This window comes from Leguminivora glycinivorella, chromosome Z (assembly GCF_023078275.1).
Source record: "Leguminivora glycinivorella isolate SPB_JAAS2020 chromosome Z, LegGlyc_1.1, whole genome shotgun sequence".
Lineage (NCBI taxonomy): Eukaryota > Metazoa > Arthropoda > Insecta > Lepidoptera > Tortricidae > Leguminivora > Leguminivora glycinivorella.
The window spans coordinates 18,911,526-18,932,735 of NC_062998.1; the positions used below are offsets into that span (position 1 = coordinate 18,911,526).

At 38.1% G+C, this 21,210-nt stretch overlaps 2 protein-coding genes across 2 annotated transcripts; both read left to right on the forward strand.

The window, feature by feature from the left end:
• Positions 1–839: 839 nt before the first annotated feature.
• Positions 840–8,792, forward strand: LOC125240620. The gene is made up of 3 exons (XM_048148588.1): positions 840–1,168; positions 5,597–5,786; positions 8,123–8,792. The coding sequence occupies exons 1-3, from the start codon at positions 908–910 to the stop codon at positions 8,422–8,424; spliced, it is 753 nt and encodes a 250-aa protein (XP_048004545.1). The 5' UTR covers positions 840–907; the 3' UTR covers positions 8,425–8,792.
• Positions 8,793–16,719: 7,927 nt separating this feature from the next.
• LOC125241536 lies at positions 16,720–19,974 on the forward strand. Its single transcript, XM_048150064.1, has 3 exons — positions 16,720–17,025; positions 17,382–17,622; positions 18,718–19,974. Exons 1-3 carry the CDS (start codon positions 16,786–16,788, stop codon positions 19,014–19,016), a joined length of 780 nt encoding a protein of 259 aa, XP_048006021.1. The 5' UTR covers positions 16,720–16,785; the 3' UTR covers positions 19,017–19,974.
• Positions 19,975–21,210: the final 1,236 nt, after the last annotated feature.

Genomic DNA, 21,210 nt, shown 5'->3' on the forward strand with positions numbered 1-21,210 from the left:
TTTACCGTCGGTCGTTTAGGTACCGCGAGAGCCCGACAATGACGCGACAGTTGCCTGCTACTTCCTACCTACCACAGTAAGTGTTCATTTCCTCACCGAGCGAAAATAATCTGATGTCATGAAGATTAGCTTAATGTGACATACAATAACCACATTGTTTTAGGTTTTCTACTAATAGATTACGAATTAATACTTACTTTGGTGAGAGAGTAAGTAGGTTGTATCTAATTATTTATTGTATTTAAAGTTATCAATTCGACATACTTAACTAATACGATTAATCCGCTATTTATTACTACCTCTATGCATTGGGTCAATCAATTAAAGTCGCGTTCATATCTGATCGATGCTTACCCCGCGTGACGTCATACAGCACTCATATTGATTTTTCACCCCTACTTTTCTCTCCGCTGTGGTCCTGGTGCGTGTGATGGAGGAGAAAAGCGCGCGTCCGCGAAAAACTCGATACGAGTCGGGAAAGCGAGTACCCGGCACGTAACCTTTGATTGAGTTTGATGAAATATTTATAGTTTAGGTCTACTTGTCTAGGTAGGTAGGAAAGTAATTTGTATTTTAGAAATATAAATTATAAAGTGGCTGCGGTTAGAGCCGTTAGGATTTGTCTCGAATCGAATGTCAGTGCAGCTATAGAATGTACAAAATAGTAGACTAAGTAAGTAGAGTGCACGCTATTTGTATACTTTTTTCACTGTTTCTAATTTACTAGAACACCTTGCCCGCTCCTTGTCAATTAATATTTTAGCCCGTCCGCCTACGAGCTGAGCCGGCTCGCTCGTCACCATTTTCCTTCCTCGAGTTAATCTGTCCGCTACCGCCCGCCGAGTTTGGTCGCCTGGTAGATCAACTCCACATTATCCGACATTATCCCACTCACTTAATAAGCCAAATGGAAAATAAAAAAATAATAATCGTACTATCCGTATGTCTATCATACGCTTTGGGTTACAATTATAATTTAAATTACTATCCTTACTTTCCAAATAATAATTTCTGCAATGATTTGTCCCCTTATTACGGAAATATAAGTTTGGATTTTATTTCCGGAGTTTGGTATGGTGTCGAAAAAATACCTCATAATAAAGGTGAATACAAAATAGACTACACTAAAGAGTGTTTCTACATTGATATAAAGGAGGAGAATGTACAGGTCAGTAAATATTACTATATACCTACACTTTATGTTCTTCCTTGTTTGCATGGACAGCATTACTTATACCTGCATGTAAACAACTCATATCACATGACATATTCACAACACATGTGAACTATAAATACCGTTTCATCACACTCGCGCAGTAAATGTTCAATTGCACACATGCGGAGCGGGAGTTATAGAATAACCTTTTTTCCGAGGGAGTTATGAAATCGTACGTTACGTCGTGTACGTTAGCAATATTTAAGTTCCGCCCCACGTTGCACAATTTACTATTATCCAAGCAACTTTAAAAAGTTTAGCCATTCATACTACATGACATGACACATGACATGAGACACTGCGAATACCTATTTTTTAGTAGGTAGTAACCTAACATGACTGTAATATTCTGTCAGCACTATAATGTATCGAGTAAGTTGATTAGGTATTGATATATTTGTTATTAACGATACAAGTACGGAAAGTAGGATGTTGCAACAACTGGTGATAAGTAATTAAATCTAAAATGAGCCGAGAGTAATAATGTTCTAAATCGACACGAGTCGCGAAAAGTGCGTGATCACTAGTGCAGAAAAGTAGCATCATATCATATGAACTTTACTATGTACCAGCTATTTACTGTGCTGTGTAATAATATCATTATAATTCCATATTAGCAAATCGTTTTGACAGTAAAAATATTCTGATTTGATTAGTATTCAGGAAAGTAGCCTAAGATTTAAATTAACAATTTAGGTAAAAGTATCGATACTATGAAACGGGGGAGTTAAAGACTGTATCGTTAAGTATGAGGACAACTTTGAGTAGCCGTATTTATTTGCTATTATATTTTTTTCTTAAAACAAGACATAGGCTTAATAAGGCACATAATAAGGGTCACATTTTGTCCTAGAAACTCGACGTAAAGCAAGTGGTTTAGACAGTAGGTATTGACTTAATCCTCCCGAGTAACAATTACGATTCCGGACAAATGCTACTAGAAAATTCACAAAGTGCGTAAAAAACGATACGATTGCGAAAAAAAATTGTACTGTGTGAACATGATCCACAAAGCAGAATATCTGGACATAGTCTAGCCATAGTTATTTTTAAGAAATAAAGTTCAGGATCTGTGTATGGCGGCCATTTAGAGAATGTGGCATGGTGCTTCCTCTAACTCCGACTTTGATGTCGAATTTAACTATCATACACTGTTTATATCGATTTGGTTTAGGCACTGTTCAAACACCGTGAATGTCAATTAGACTTTGGCCTATGGCTAATTTTTTTATCTGTTTCTCTCATCCTGCTTGCATCAAAAATTTACGACAATCCGGAACGTTGCTCAAAATAGCGTTTTTTTTAATTATATAAATTCACCGCATTTATTCTGCAAGTACCCAATTGAAAAACCATGAAGAGGACTCTTAAAGAATATATTTTGGCAGCATATTAACCTTTGTTTGTTGAAATCGTGCAAACAGTCATTGAAATATTCTCAAATTAAGCCAGATAGGGGTTGTCCGAAATTTATTTGCTAGACCTTAATGAAAGTACCATAAAGTCTCTAAAATAAAATAAAAATTAGACCTTCTTATATCAAATAGTGCTTACCAATACCTTCAGATCATACTCTCGGAACATAATAATATAAAATTATGCACATGTCAACATTTAGACGAGGTTTGTTTTGTCCTTATACTTATCGATACAGTCCTTAAATACAATAAATGAATTTAAACATCAAATCTTAAGACGATACAGGAGGGGTCAATTCTCCATACAAACGCTCTCGACTATTGCCTCCCTGGTTTTTGAAGATAGAGCAATGATTTTTTCAACACAGATTAATATTATTTTTATCTGTGTCGATGTCGGACCGTTTTGATTGTTTTTGATATTCTTATTTTTTTCACAGAATATATAATAGTACAAGTACAGAAGGCTCACTCCTTTGATGTTCACAAAACGCCGCCATTCTAAATTCTTACCTAAATTAACAAACGGACCGCACGCGTGCAGACGACATTGAATTCTATTGCGCCGCGCGAAGGTCGTCGCCACTGAATGGGCCGCGAATTCGCGGCCGCCGGCATGTACTTGTAGCGTGGCGAAAGGATCGCGGAGTGAGCCGCCCCTGTTTTTTTCTACTCCCAAACTGTTATTCATCATTTACAGGGTCGTGCATAGAGCCAGCGTCCGCCGGCTTTCCGCGCATGCGCACAGTATCGAAAAAACTGAAAACGTATTGTTTGGCTCTGTAACCATGGCAACGCATTGTTATAACGATACTGCGCGCGTGCGCGGTAAGGCTTTGGGCAGCTGAGCTGACAGTGCAAACCTTTGCGTCAAGATACAGGAAACAGTGTAAATTTTTCACGAAAGTTATTCAAGAAAACTATTACCTACCCAGGATTCATAAACGTTAATTAAAGTTATCAAGCCGATAAAGTTCGTTTGTCCCTTTCTATCACACCAATACGTCGGAAAGGGACAAACGAACTTTATCGGCTTGATAACTTTAGTGAACGTTTATGAATAAGGGGGTTAAAAACTAAGTGCATGGTCGTAGAAAAAGTATTGTATGCAACGGTGTTTAACTGAGTCAAAAAATACTCGTGGCTTTTCGGCTTCGCCTCAAATTGTTACCCACGCCACTCGTCTTTTTTAACCTCCTTTAAACGCTCGTTGCATGAAATACTATTAAAGACGCTAGAACCCATCAAAAATTTCCAAAAAACGGCGTTTCAATAACGCTATGGCGCAAAAAAGGTGTGGTATTCAAAATTGGTGACAATTAGCCAAAAAAACTCCGACACAGATTATTTCATTGTTATTCAGATTCTCAAATTTCGTTACGATACGAGAGCGGATCCTCGATTTTAAAGATTTTTTTCGCAAAATCTTTTAACTTAGTTGTTCTTAATGGACATTTTTTTCGATAAATCTAGTTAATAACACTAGTATATTAAACTAGAATTGCCAAATTGAAAGGGGGGCTCCTTTCTATTTTAGCATCCTAGTAAGTTGCATTTTATCCACATTTGGGGCAACTTTTGATTTGTTTGGGCTGGTAGAGTTGACTTTTGGAAAACCGACCAAGATGGTTCTGTATGCCATCCATGCAAGATTGTATTATAAGTCAAGTACAATTCTAATGGTCACGGACCATAGCCACGAACAGATAGACAATAATGGTTTTTTTTCGACCTCCTTGACTAAGGAAACCTAAAATCAGGGTTTACCAGAGCAAATATACTCGTAAATCTTAGAAGCACTGAGTTAAATAACTGAGTAGGTAACTAGTAATGTAGACCAATTTACATAAATATTTGAAGTCACTTATTTTGTTTTGCACCCTTAGTTAAGTATATAGGACATATCGTCACTACTTTGAAAAAATCTCGTATCTCACTGCTACTCAAAGTCGAAACGCAGTAAATCTATATGCATCCGCATATATAGTTACTACATTTGTCTTTTCACTGACAGACTAATACGAGGATACGAGTCTTTTTCAAAGTAGTGATGATGTAGGTATTTAGGATTATGGAAATCGGCTTCAGCTTAAAATATTCAAGGGGGTCTCACGATGTGCCAGTGAGTTAATCAGGACATGTGTGTTCGGGCCGGCTACCCTAATTACCGCCGGGGTCAGGAGTCAGGACATGCAGTTCACAGCCGGGCCTGCGGTGTCATCCTGGCCCGTGGGCGGTGTGTTAATTACCATCGCACAAATTACATTAACTACTCATTGTTCTACAAATTTTGTAAACCGCCTTGTGCCTATTATGTTCTTGTTAAATTCATAGAGCTCTTTGACTGCTTACGCCTATGCTTATGCTTGCGCAGCGAATGTAATACCATAGAATAGAACTCAATACATAGTTATTAAAGTCGACTTTACTTTATACGTATTAGGTAAGATAACTAAATAAGCTCTTTAATAAGCTTATAATAAGCTCTTTTTCCTGTGTGTTGTATTATTTTCTGGTACAATAAAGTGTTTTACTACTACTACTATAACTACTTGCACGATGAGGTTTACATTTTATGTACTTTGGTTGTAATATTTTATTTTATTTTATTATTTTATTATATTTTAGAAACATACAGTATTTGTAAATTTAAATGTTTTTGCATGAATGAATTACGTTTAGAGAATCCTATACACTATTCTTTTTTATATGATTCATTTCTTTAGTGGGTAAAAAACTATGCAGATATTTGTACTTAAATATTATTTTATAATTAGCACACCTATGTAATATTAGTACCTACCCGTCAGACCTACCTTCCAAATCTTCCAATCTACCCCTTTTCTAAAATAGGTACGAAATTAAATTCACAATGGATTTTCATATATATCTAACCTTAGTGCATATACTCATATGTAAAATTATTTAGTCTGGTATTGAGTAGTGTTAATTTGTCTTGTAGCCGACTCCTCCCACGTACCCGCCGCTGGCGTACCCGTACCTCAGCACGAGTTACGGGTTCAACCAGCCGGAGCCCTACCGCATGCGGTACTTCGTCGTCGAATGGCACGAGGGCCTGTTCCGCAGCGACTACCATGTCAAAGTCAACACTTCGCACATGGGCTTCTGGATATCGAATGTACCCAGCACAGGTAAGCTGTGTGGATGTAAAACGTGCCTTCCTAAGGGTGTACAGTAGGCCTGCACCTACTACATAGTTCCATTCGTTAGTTTACGGCCGTAAACGCAAACTGAGGTTACTACCGTTCCTCTGAAAATGATTAGGAATACATATTAGATTATACTAGTAGTATCACAGATACAATATTTTTTCATGTATTTTCCTACCCCCAGTCCCGCACTTCGCTCCCTTTCAATTGCATATAAATAGAAATTAATAGAATAGGTTGGCGTGCGAGATATTATATTACACACATACATGTTATACTTAAATAGTGACGTAATAGTTACAATTACTTAATAAGTACATGAACAGAAGTACATATGTACTTCAAGTTTCTAGCAAAGAGTAAAATGCCCTTTATCGTTCTATATGTTTTCTTAAATATGTATAACAAAATAATACATTACTGAAATGTCTAATAGCCAAGCATACTTTAAGACGATACGATACAGGTCAATTCTCCATACAAACGCTCTCGACTATTTCCTCCCTGGTTTTTGAAGATAGAGCAATGATTTTTTCAACACAGATTATTATTATTATTTGTATCTGTGTCGGACCGTTTTGATTTTTTTGCTATTTTTATTTTAAAAGACGCCAGAGCCAATCAAAAATTTCTAAAAACGGCCTTTTACAATATGGCTCAAAAAAGGTGTGATACTCAAGATCGGTAACAATTAGCCAAAAAATCTAAACGGTCCGACACAGATTATTTCATGGTTATTCAGATTCTCAACTTTCGTTCCGTTTAAATAAGTTTTGAAGGAGGAAACAGTCGAGAGCGGAACCTCGATTTTAAAGATTTTTTCGCAATATCTTTTAACTAAGTTGTATTTTAGCATTTTCGCTCCAGTAGCGTCTTAAAGCAGGTAGAGTTGTAAATCAATGTGTGATGGCATCATGGCACCGATGTCTGATTTCTCTAGGGTCCTAGCTGACGCGAAACATTTTCCACTGACTGACTTAAGTAGGGCTCAACCACGTAGTGATTAAGTGCGTCAGGCACTTGCAGGTGTAGACATGCGAATTAATCTCATAAACTAATTTAATCTAATTTCGCTTCGCTAAGTTAGCTTTATTAAATTATGCATATATTATGACAGTTTTCCTGTAAAAAATATGCTATTAATTGGATATTATTTTATTTATGATTAATATTTCCTTTATTTATCTCTTTTCTTAGATTAGGTTTTTTACAATATGAGTATAAAAGTAAAATAAAATAAAACACTTACAAAACAATATAAAACATATAAACACATTATAAAAAACCTAACCTAGGGTGCCGCCAGCAGCGGGGCAGGGCCCAAGCTGCCGGTGGTTAGGGCTGCAGAGAGAGGAACCGTCGGACTATCCGCGCTGTGTCCAAAATCACCGCCTTCTGCATCTGGCCCTTGATCCAACCACCGAGCGAGAGTCTCTTAAGATGTTGGTCGAGACTCTTCGCTATGAGACCGTTCGCTGAAACGACTATCGGGACAATGATCGTTGAATCAACATCCCACATGGTGGTTATCGCGTAAGTCTAGGTACTTACTGGACTTGTCCTTCTCGGCTTTCACGAGATTCTCATCATGGGGGATGGTGATGTCAACGAGCACGGCCCGGCGTTGCGGTCGATCTATTATCACAATGTCAGGCTTATTGGCTACAATAGTCCTGTCAGTGATAATAGATCGATCCCAATAGAGCGTGGCACGGCCATTTTCAAGAACTGGCGCAGGTAAGTACTTGTAGTACGGTACTTCGCGGTCCACAAGGCCGTATTGAAGAGCAAGCTGCTGGTGAATGATCCGGGCTACGAGATTATGCCTGTGCAAGTACTCACCGTTAGCAAGATGAGAACAACCGGAAATGATATGCCTGAGTGATTCTCCGGGACGGCGGCATGCCCGACAAATGTCTACCGTGCCGTCCTTCAGGATATATTTCCGGTAGTTGTTCGTCATCATAACTTCGTCCGCAATTGCACAGGCAAAACCCTCAGTTTCTCCGAAGAGGTCCCCGAATCGTAACCAGTTCACCGATGCGAGCAGGTCTACATCGGGTCCCGTGAGGGCCTTGTAGAACCGCCCGTGTAGCTGCTTGCTCTCCCATACCGCCTTGCGGTCCGCAGCACTTAGTACCACAGGTTTGCGCCAGTTCTCTTTCGCCAAGGAGAGCGGCGTGAGGTTTCCGTCCACTGCCACCACATCACGATGCATCCCACACTCGTTGTTAAGGAAGTAATTCCTGAGATTGTACACCTCACGGTTGTGGAGATATTAATACGATATGATTATTAACACGATCCTTCTTTTCCAGCCGTAGAAAACATGTACCGTTATTTCGGCGGAGTAATTCAGGTGCTAAAGGTGGCTAATAACCACTTGGTGCTGAACTTCTGCAAGACGATGCCCTATCGAGAGTTCTACAGCGTCGTGTTCTCGAGGAACGAGAACCAGCTCACGCCCGAGGACCTGTCCAGCATCCACAGCATCTTCACCACCAAACATCTGTCCACTTCGGCCTTGAAGCGAGTATGCGACAACTCAGGGACGATGATTCAATTCTCGGTGGTTATGTTACTATTTACCAGTTTGTTAATATGGAGGTCTGATGCATAGATAATGCCACTATATGTACCTACTATTATTGTCGTTGTACAGTCTGAGTCCAAGAATTTATATGAAGCATTTTGTATATCCCATGTATTTTTTTATACCTATCTATTTTACATATTCATTGCGGCCATTGCAATAGTCTTTTTGACAAAACAGTCAGATTGTGGCAGACTGTATGTTCGTTGGTTTAAGGAAAAGCTCTTAATGTAAGTACTAGTAAGTAGGTACTACTTTGCTCCAATAATTGCTCTAGTTGATGGAAAATATGAATATTAATAAACAGTTTTGAAACTCCAGTTGGTATGTATAAGTACTTACATACTACAAAAACATTTTTAGGTAATGTAAATTATTCATATATTTTGCGATTACATATATTTATAATTGTTTATAACAGATGTGTTTTATTTTGACTATTTTCCCAGTTAAATATTTAAAAAAACCTGATATATGAAATAGAATAAACTCGTGTTATTTCAGTTAAATATTTCTTACCTAGGTATTCAGTTTTATGCAGATACAAGTAGGTACTAAGTAGTTTGCAGCGTCTCAGCGCGACAGTAACGATGTAATTTCATTAGCCGAAATTCGAAGAATTGATTTCATGACTATTAGATCAAGAGCCCAGGGTGGCTAGACGAATGGCACAATCGCTCACGAAACGCTCACGAAACGAAGCGCTAGTAGATATCTATCTCTATCGCGCTTGCGTATTGGCGCGACAGAGCCAGCGGCGTATCGCTTTCGTTTGGCGTCGGAGAAATGCCATTCGGCTACGGGGCCAGGCCCGCCAGACCTTCCTCAAATTCTCAAGGATGAAACTTTGGGACAATGTAGAGTTCACATCGGCGTTTAATGTGTGCATATTTTCTAGTTCGGCCCATTGGCCAATTTTTTGCTATCAAGTGATGAAGGTGAAAAAAAAAGTGCTTACTTTCCTGAAATTCTCAAGGCTGATTTTTATATATGTGTTAGAGCACGTTGTTAGAAATTGGTAATCATCAATGCCAGACCGTTTCCGCCGGCCATAACTTTTACCAGACGCGACAAAGTTGGCAAAAAACGACTCTAACTTACCTCATTTTCTCAAGCCTGATTTTGATATATGATACGCAGGGACCTATAACTACTTAGACCGTTTGTAAGCAGCCAGACCAATCGGATGGACCCAACCATCCGCCAGACCGACTTAAAGTTTCGATATGAGCATTAGTAGAATTGAAATATTCCGGGTCTATAAAAGCTAAAAACTTGAATTTTCTACATTAAGCTACGTGTATATTGTATACTTGACGTAATAAGCGACTTTCAAAAATTTTACTTCTAAGGAAATAAAAAAATGAAAGTTTATATGTGGTGCAAGATTAATTTTAAGCTATGAATTTTATTTACACTGCGTAAGTAGGTACATGTGTATTTTATTATAAATATAACTTTTACCAGACGCGACAAAGTTGGCAAAAAACGACTCTAACTTACTTACCTCATTTTCTCAAGCCTGATTTTGGTATATGATACGCAGGGACCTGTAACCATACCGTTTGTAAGCAGCCAGACCGATCGGATGGACCCAACCATCCGCCAGACCGACTTAAAGTTTCGATATGAGCATTAGTAGAATTGAAATATTCCGGGTCATTAAGCTACGTGTATATTGTATACTTGACGTAATAAGCGACTTTCAAAAATTTTACTTCTAAGGAAATAAAAAAATGAAAGTTTATATGTGGTGCAAGATTAATTTTAAGCTATGAATTTTATTTACCCTGCGTAAGTACATGTGTATTTTATTATAAATTTAAAGAAGAAAAGTAAATTAAATTTTTTTTTTTCGGTCGTCGAACAAGGTGGTTTAAAATTAGTTTTAAGATCGATCCTTTTTAATTTGTGGGCGAGGGACCTCACACTATGTATAAAGGCACTATGTGTATGTTGCATATAATGTCAAATCCCTCGCATACTACAAAAGTTACTCAATTCAATTCTACTAATGCTCATATCGAAACTTTAAGTCGGTCTGGCGGATGGTTGGGTCCATCCGATTGGTCTGGCTGCTTACAAATTGACCGGTTACAGGTCACTGCGTATCATATACCAAAATCAGGCTTGAGAAAATGAGGTAAGTAAGTTAGAGTCGTTTTTTGCCAACTTTGTCGCGTCTGGTAAAAGTTATATTTATAATAAAATACACATGTACCTACTTACGCAGTGTAAATAAAAGTCATAGCTTAAAATTAATCTTGCACCACATATAAACTTTCATTTTTTTATTTCCTTAGAAGTAAAATTTTTGAAAGTCGCTTATTACGTCAAGTATATAATATACACGTAGCTTAATGTAGAAAATTCAAGTTTTTAGCTTTTATAGACCCGGAATATTTCAATTCTACTAATGCTCATATCGAAACTTTAAGTCGGTCTGGCGGATGGTTGGGTCCATCCGATTGGTCTGGCTGCTTACAAACGGTCTAGTTACAGGTCCCTGCGTATCATATATCAAAATCAGGCTTGAGAAAATGAGGTAAGTTAGAGTCGTTCTATGCCAACTTTGTCGCGTCTGGTAAAAGTTATGGCCGGCGGAAACGGTCTGGCATTGATGATAACCAATTTCTAACAACGTGCTCTAACACATATATAAAAATCAGCCTTGAGAATTTAAGGAAAGTAAGCACTTTTTTTTTCACCTTCATCACTTGATAGCAAAAAATTGGCCGATGGGCCGAACTAGAAAATATGCACACATTAACCGCCGATATGAACTCTACATTGTCCCAAAGTTTCATCCTTGAGAATTTGAGGAAGGTCTGGCGGGCCTGGGCTCTGGGTCTATATACATAATTGTACATATAAGGACTGTATCGTTAAGTATAAGGACAAAACAAACCTCGTCTAAATGTTGACATGTGCATAATTTTGTATTATTATGTTCCGAGAGTATGATCTTAAGGTATTGGTAAGTACTATTTGATATAAGAAGGTCTGATATTTTTTTTATTTTAGGGACTTTATGGTACTTTCATTAAGGTCTAGCAAATAAATTTCGGACAACCCCTATCTGGCTTAATTTGAGAATATTTCAATGACTCTTTGTACGATTTCAACAAACAAAGGTTAATATGCTGCCAAAATATATTCTTTAAGAGTCGTCTCCATGGTTTTTCCAATTGGGTACTTGTTGAATAAATGCGGCGAATTTATATAATTATAAAAAACGCAATTTTGAGCAACGTTCCGGATTGCCGTAAATTTTTGATGCTAGCAGGATGAGAGAAACAGATAAAAAAATTAGCCATAGGCCAAAGTCTAATTGACATTCATGGTGTTTGAACAGTGCTTAAACCAGATCGATATAAACAATGTATGATAGTCAAATTCGACATCAAAGTCGGAGTTAGAGTAAGCACCATGCCACATTCTCGAAATGGCCGCTATACACAGATCCTGAACTATATTTTTTTTAAATAACAGTGGCTAGACTATGTCCAGATATTCTGCTTTGTGGATCATGTGTCGTTGAGGTTCGCACCATACAATTTTTTTTCGCAATCGTATCGTCTTTTACGCACTTTGTGAATTTTCTAGTAGCATTTGTCCGGAATCGTAATTGGTACTCGGGAGGATTAAGTCAATACTGTCTAAACCATATGCTTTACGTCGAGTTTCTAGGACAAAATGTGTACCTTATTATGTGCCTTATTAAGCCCATGGCTTGTTATAAGAAAAAAATATAATAGCAAATAAATACGGCTACTCAAAGTTGTCTTCATACTTAACGATACAGTCTTTACCTACATATACAAATAATATCGTATCAGGATACGTAGCCGAATGGCACAAACGCTCACGAAACGAAACGCTAGTAGATATCTATCTCTATCGCTCTAGTTTGCATATTGGCGTGGCAGAGCCAGACTACCTTTCGCGGCGTTTCGTTTTCGTTTCGCGTCGCAGAAATGCCATTCGGCTACGGCACCAGATATGTAACATATTATTACAGGTGACCGTACATGATTCCCGAGTGAAGAGGATTACGTATAATTCTGAGGCTAATGAGATTAATGAGGAAATCAAATGTGAACTATCCTCCCAGGTGGAAATAATATTGCCATGTATGTAATACTCGTAATGCATGTCATGCATAATGTTTTCCACTGTATCTATGAGGACATTATTACATATATCAGTACCTATTATATAGTTATAAATATGAATTATGCAAAATGGTCTTAAAACAGAAAAGTGCAATTTCATATTTTCTAGCTGGGAAGAAATGATCATTTGGCGGGGAAGAAAAGTCCCGTTTCCGAATAATAAATAAACCGCCGCTTTTAGGGTTCTGGTGTAAGGGACTTGCGAATGTTGAATTATGTAGAGATGTAGATATTTCTTAAAACCCCACTTTCCTAAAATGGGGGGTGAAAGTGTGTATGGGGAATTCTATAATTTTCGAATTTAAAGCGAGCGAAGCCGCGGGCAAAAGCTAGTAGGTACATATAGGTAGGTACATTAAATAAAAAAAATTCAAAATCGATCCAGCAACGACGGAGATATCGAGTAACAAACATAAAAAAAAACAAAAAAAAAACTTCCTTGAGATTTATAGGCCCTTATTGGGACCGTGCGCGACGACAACGCCACGTGACAGGTGACCATTATGGACAATATTGTCGCCGCGGTCAAGCGAGAAGTAAGTAAATATTGTGAAAAAAATTTATGAAATCTTGTGTTATTTTACTATATTGGACAATTTTGGACGATGGTGGTTATAACATTATCGCCAATAACATTAAATTGTTATTTTCAGTGAGAAAGTAACAAACTGGTGACTAAAACGGGGTTTCGTGGGTCACTTACGAAATCATTTTCCAACCCGAGATGATGAATAATTGCAAGAAATTGGTGCTAGCTGGGCATTTTATAGATATTGAAGACATTATTCCACCACTTGTACTTATGTGCAATAAAGTATAAATAAATCATTGGCTTTTGAAATTGTTGATCAGTTCACTGTTATGCTATGTCATTTTCATAACTGTAGACCGTATTATTTTATAAATATCATTTACGGGGTACAGGGTTTATTGTAAAATAAAAACAAACTCTATAATAACATTGAATTACAATATACATTACAAAATTTGTTTCATTTACTTGAAAATATTGGAAGTTTACCAGATATCACATCAAATATGTAATCATCAATGCGATGAGATAAGTTATCAGGAATTTTATTTAAAATGTTATAAGCCCTCAGTGGATGGACTGCTTCTGCTTCTATTGCTCTCGTGCTTCTTCGTCCCATTGAAACCTCGATATTTACGCATTTTCGTCAATCCGTTTCGATTTGTACACAGGAGCACACATGAGAAAACAACTCAAATGATTTAGGAACATAACTGGGATTGGCAGAATTTTACGTTTATACTAATTTCTAATATTTGTATATATGTCGCAGGGAAATGGCCAAAACAGAGATTTGATCAAATCTCTAAGGGACATGATCAAATCACGCAAGATGCCAAAATAGCGAATCCATTTCATCATTTATCTAGAAAATTTCAGTCATTTGACTAAATCCCTGACTTTGTTTAGTGAAATCACAAAATCGGCCAATAGACATGGCACACATGTTCTATTATTTTAGGGAGATTAAACAATTCATCACTTTAAAGCAAAAATTAATCCTCCGTATAATTAGGTCCACCTTGTGTATAACCTCGTTCTGTACTAAGTTTATCCTCATTTGGTCTCATTTCATATGTAAGTTTTACACAATTAGTACATTTTAAGACGTGGCGTATTAACTTGCGTACGATGTAGTCAGCAATGTATGTACGATTGCATCGCGTCACAACGGTAACAGATTCGTTTTTGTGGTCTTTTTCTATTATCTTTGAAAATAGAAGCTTGATCCGACTCTGTTTTCTGCTAGATACCTACATGTAGGTCTGTGTCATACACGACGTCAAAAATGACGAAAATGTCCGTCATGTTAATGCATATTTTTCTACTAATAATATTTCGAAACTCGGTATATCTAACCCGTTTTATTGCCTTCAGTGAATATAACATAGGCAGTGTATATAATTGCTATCAGGCCAATTCTCTATCTGTGTTTACTAGTGGCTTCGGGTCAGTTTTACGCCAGAACGTTCTGCCGATGCCGGTTAATCCAATGGGTAATATTTATTCCGACATGATACGTTTAGCAAATAACAATGATGATGATAAATCAAATGGACAAGAAGCGGAAAAACAAGAAGAACAGGAACCCGAGCCTCAGCAGGAGGAAAGGAGTCGTATCCCGACGTATGACGAGTACGCGAGGTTCAGAGACTCGAGCCGGCCTCCGGACAGCCATTACGGGCCGAGTCCGTTCCGGCGGTCGCGGGGCTCTAGAGACGGGCTTAATGAGTACATTGTTCTGTATGAGATATGTATTTATCTTATCATAGCTTAGTATCTATTTGCTTATTTCTAAATTAACTAATAATGCTATTAAAGTAGGTAAGACAAGTCCTATGATATTGTTAACCATTGTATCGAACTGAGGATGGATGGATATTCTTTTTGCGAAGGTCTGTGGGCAAATGAGAGACTGGGTATATCCCAGGTGGCACTCAGGGACTCAGGTGGCAGCAAGCCCCATCCGTCGCCCAACTTATCATTTTAGGAAATTTAGGACATCAAAAAAAATAAGCTAAGTAGGTACATGGTTGATTTGACTACGGTTCGATTCATTGTTAAACAAGCACTTGGAACAGTTATAACTTATAGTTTTAATACTACGGCATACGAGTAATAAGTATTTTATTGTTAGGATAACTTTATAACAACCGTTTTAGTCAAGTATGATCATACATATCGTCACTACTTTAAAAAAAACTTGTATCTTCGTCTGTCAATGAAAAGAAAATTGTAGTAAGTATGTATGAAATGCATATAGACTTACTGCGTTTTAACTTTGAGGAGCAGCGTGAGATACGAGATTTTTTTAAAGTAGTGAAGATATATGTTCTATTTTATCGGACGGTTTATCTTAAACTAGTATATATATTTATAAATAAGCAAGCAACTATCTGCAATAAAAAGATACTGGAGCTGAAAGTATAATACTTACGTGTTTTTTTTTCTGGAATATGCACCTACAGTCTCATTTATTTATATAGATAATTATGCGTACTAAAAAAGACACAGTGTGCGTAACCGAATGCATAAACGCTCACGAAACGCTCACGATAATATCTCTTTCGTAGCTATCTATCTCTATCGCTCTTGCATATTGGCGCGACAGAGCCAGACTACGTTTCTGCGGCGTTTCGCATTGCAGAAATGCCATTCGCTACGGGGCCTGCGGGCCGATTTTTGAGTCTCACGCGTTCGAATTCAGAAAATTGTCACTGAAAATAATAGGCAAGTCACCGTTTTCAACCGGTATTTTAGTGACAAAATCCCGTATGCGAGATTCAAAAATCGCCCTCCGGGTCTGTTCATATCATACTTGCGAAGACGAAATTCGTAACTTGTGTTGATTTCGGTCGTGGTTTAATTCATCGCCACTCGTTCTTACTTAGATAATTACTTTACTTTTGTCCGCCTGTGTGTAGTGTAGGTGTAAGTTACCGAACGCGACTGTATCTTTAGTTAAGTAGACATCCTGGGAGAGGGTCTACCTCCCAACTCTAACTTCAAGATGAAATACGATGTTGAAATATATTATTTTCCTTTTCCATCAAATCTCAAAATATCCATATCACGAAAATACTCCATGTAACAACGAAGCAAACCGACTATTCCCTTCACGATTATCCAATATAAAATTTTACCGTAGTCACCAATTTAAATTGAAACGCAAGCAATAATTCGTGTCTAGACTCATCATTACGTGAATCATGGTGCTATTTTTCATTTAATTAAGTAGGAAATAGATCACGCATAAATGAGTCGGGTGCTGCACAAATTGCGTAATGACTAGAGTAGGCGGAGGACCACTACCTGTGGTACTAGAGTCTGGCTAATGAAAGTTGAACCCAGTATTTTTTTAAAACAGCAACTCTGGATGTCATATCATCGATTGTCATCTGTCAGTGTGACTGTCACTCTAACGAATTTCGGTAAAAGTTAACAGCGAAATCTATAAATAATAATGAATAACACCATAAAAATTAGTAAAATAAGTGCTGTAAATAAATTAGAAATAATAAAAAAGAAACCATGCTATCAATGTGTTGCCAGCTCCAATTTTTTTGAAATTGCCACGTTTTTTCGGGATCAACTTTCATTAGCCAGACTCTAGGTCGCTAATTGCTCCAGGCGTCCCGGATACTCGTCTCGCTCCACACGCTCACTGTGTCCCGCGAGATCATGTTCGGCTCACTGTTTTGCTTCGCTATACTAGCGCTAGCGGGAGCGGAATCCTTCTGTAGTGACAGCGTGCGGTGGTCGCACCGGGTGAACATAGTCAACGCTTACGGGGTGTGGCACGGCGTAGCCTTCGCGCAGCACACCCCTGACATGACGAATAAGCCCCTGGAAGTGGGCTGCGTCACCCTGTATATCAGCGATGCTACTGGCGATTACCAATTCGATTGGCTCGATTGGAGCGTGAGTACATTCTTGTTTTTAACACAATTCAGTACCTAATTTGTAAAAATTTAGCAAATTAATATAGCGATTGATGCCTACGGTCTTAATTGCTTAGTCAGCATCGTAGTTCTCAATATTTTTATAGATGTTTTTCTCGTGACCTCCATTTTGCTAATATTATGTATTGTTTCACATAATATTATAATAACAAACAGGTACGAGACGGTATCCAAGAATGTCTTTATTCTAATTAGGTACTTATTTATTTTAGCAAGAATTCGTAGAAGAAGTATTAAGTCCTATTCTGTTTTAATTGGTAATCTGAAAACGTATAATATAGCATCCTACACTCGAGAACTATTCCCAATCGACAGGCGAGGCAAAGGTACAACGCCAGCAACTGGTGGTCCCTCAACCCGTGGGGCTCCACGCCGGGCCCGTGGTACCAGTCGCGCCGGCGCCGGGACCTGTTCCAGCAGCGGCGCATCCGGGTGCTGTGGGACGAGGACGGCGAGACCATGGAGCAGACCTACGACTACTCGCCCGAGGACCCGGGCCTGTGGACCATCGAGCAGTGGAGGCCGGGGGAGAGGGAGCTCAGAGCCAGGGGTGTAGGTTAGTACTACTGGTGGTCTCTCAACCCGTGGACTTGTATGGTACCGGTCGAACCGACGCCGTGACCTGTTCCATTGTTAAAGAATGAACATCTAATAAAGGTTATGTCAGAGATGAGGATGTCCTCTAATTCACTACGCTCAGATACACATCGTGGTTTAATTAGCTGTTTTGTTTCTAAGTACTATCATGTATTATGAATGAAATTCATCTTTGTAGTTAGTGCTATTTATATGAATTACTAGCTTTTGCCCGCGGCTTCGTTCGCGTTAGAAAGAGACAAAAAGTAGCCTATCTCCACCCAAAAAATCACGTCGATTCGTCGCTCCGTTTTGTCGTGAAAGACGGTCAAACAAACAGACACACACACTTTCCCATTTATAATATTAGTATGGATAAAGCAATTGTATACAATAAAGACTGAACCGTGATTAGTTACAGGATAATTAGGATTGAGATAGCAGTCACTTCACCGAGCATCATACAAACTTTGATGTACCTACGAGTGGCAATGGCAAACCTTTCATTGCTAATCCCATTCTCATCACGATAGAGTTATACCTAAAGTACATAATGCGTATTTACAATTTAGGTTAGTTTACGCAGGGCAGGGAAGACATGCGCACGTTGGTAAACGTGACAGTTGTTTGCGTAGTTGGCACTTACTGCCTAGCGCCTAGTTAAGTAAGTACGTAGTATTAAAGTTCTTGAAGTTCATGTCAACATTGCTTACACGAGCAAATCGGACTGATTTGTTACTCGTACGTAATACTTAATGTAATTTATGTATGACCTTCTTGTCCCTACAGGTAAAGAGGCATGAACGTGGAAACCCACGCTAAATGCCGTTTAAATATTATAATAATAAAAAACTAACACTAGAAAATTATACAAATTTTGCGGGTTTACATGTTACGTTGAAGTGGTTCAGCCTACGTAGCTCAACATCAATTAATTAACGGTAATTAATTACTACAATTTGTTATTAAAGTTTTCCCTGAATTCAGGATTAGGCCTACATACCTAATATTAGGGTAGGGATATCATCATGATCGTTTAATCATCCATTTATAAGCAGATTTTACTTTTTTTCAGATTTATGGTATCCCGATGATCCCCCAAGGCACCCCGAAGTGATCCGCCTGTTAAAGTTAACCCCCGATGAGATGATAATCAACCACTGTACCGAGCTGGGGGTGGGTGGGATATTCTCGTTGATCCTGCGGAGGTTTCCAGTCAAAGTCAGGCACTGGGAGAGGGTCGAATGGCAAAAGTTCCTCATGAGCTACGGGCTTAGCGACCCGTATCGGTACTTATCGGTGTGTGCGGCTTGTACTCCTGTTACGTCTCTTCTTTGCTTCATTGCCGCTGCAACTTTGTTAAGATTACTTTAAGTTATTGTATTTGTGTTACTTGTATGACTGTAAAGTGGTCAAATACGTTGGATCAGTTGGCTCGTATTTCGATTCATAATATGAACACCAATTCTTACTGATATGTAATTGGCAAAGTGATACGTAACAGATTTTATTAGTTTGATCGATCGCGTCAATTGGCTTTTATGACCCACTGACCTGACGATGAAAATCAAAATAGGTTTGTAGTGGAGTCAGAACTTTGCAAAAATACGACCAGCAAAACCGATTCAATTATTATGAGTATTAAACTCTTGTAATAATCCGAGTATTAAGATTAAATACAAGAGTTTAAAAATTGCTCTTTTATTTTTCACCATACCAACTGATAATTGATAAAGACACTTTTCATTCTTCAAAAACGGATAGTAAACTACTTTTTGAATTCTTGTGGATAAAATGCAACTTTCTTATCCCTTTTACCAGTTGGGGTAATGGTAATAATTATTTTATTGATATAATCGTTGCATTAAATAATACATATATGTTTTGTCAGATAATTTGGAATGAGGAGGCACACTGACATTGTATCCCGCCAGGTGGCGCCTGTGCAAGTGCCTAGGCATGTCACTGTCATTCATATAATGTGAGAGACAGAAAAAAAGACAAAAACATCATCTTCTCGCTCTCACGTCTCATTCATTATCTGTGAAATGGACTAATAAGTGCGTTTTCACATTTATCCGATCCAATACCGGATGTCGGAAGGATTCCAAAGACAAAAATCAAAGATGGCGGCTTTAATGTATGGGATATCGGTCCTACATCCGATATCGGTATAATGTGAAAACCCACAAAGGTGGCGCCATCTGTCATAAGTCATAACTCATAACCTTTGAGTGTGCCTCCTCATTGTCGAAGTACAATACGGAGAGGGAGGCGATTATGGGGTAATCAACGTACTTTACCGAATTGCTACCAGACCTGGTAATGTTGACTAATATGAAGGTGTATCTAGTCCATAAGAAATAAATTATTAAATAGATTAAACAAAATGTTGTTATTTTATTTCAATTAATAGGTATAGGTACCTACTTTTCCCACTGATGAATTAAAATACCTAGTAAAAGTAGTAAAAAAATATTATATCGGTAAATTGTTCATGTACTTACAAAACAAATTATTTAATATAATCCATTTTTATCAATATTTCTCAAAAACAATCGCTAACAAGCACTTTCATCGTTTCATTGCACTTAGAGTACCTACGCTTTCATTATTTTTTAATTTTATTTTTCTATTTGGAAAAACCCAGATTATTAACAGGCAAATTATTAAAACTGCCTAGCTCGAATTTCTAATAGGAGATCTGTGTGCGTAGACGAATGCACAAACGTTCACGATATAATATATCTTTCGTACTTAGCAATCTATCTCTATCGCTCTTGCATATTGGCGCGACAGAGCCAGACTGAATTGCCATTCGGCTACGGGGCCTGTGAATTGTGATCGTGACCTTGATCGTGACAATCGCAAAGACGCGTGATTTACCTCGTAATGTCTTGTAATAAAGGTTAGATTTGACAAATCTACTCCATATGGGGCCAGTTACATCAACCACATGACAGACACATCATCGTCACGCAGCAGATGTCTATGGAGCTTCCCATACAATAAAATTTTACGAATGCTTTAACGGTGACAGACGGTTTGATGCAACCGGCCCAATAGTATGGTTATTTAGCATGATCAACTTATATGTATAAAATTTGTATGAAAATTGCATCCCAGTATGCAATGTTTCAACCCCCTGAACCCTCTCCCTCCCCGTCCCTGCTTCATTAATTTCAGATCGAGGGTAAGCCTTCTAAGGCCGTTTTCGCCGCGCAGCAGCAAGGGATCTAGTAGCTGCCCTCACTGACCCCAAAAGAAAATACAACTCTTAAAGACAGCCATGAAAGTAATGTTATTATATTTCCCTAATGATAAAAGTACCTGAAAAATGCAAATTATCATAAATAAACAACCTAATCTTCTATGAGGTAATCCATACTTCCATACTTATAATTATTATAAATAGGAAAGTATGTGTGTCTGTTTGTTTGTCCGTCTTTCACGGCAAAACGGAGCAACGAATTGACGTGATTTTTTAAGTGGAGATAGTTGAAGGGACGGAGAGTGACATAGGCTAATTTTCGTCTCTTTCTAAAGCGAGCGAAGCCGACGGCAAAAG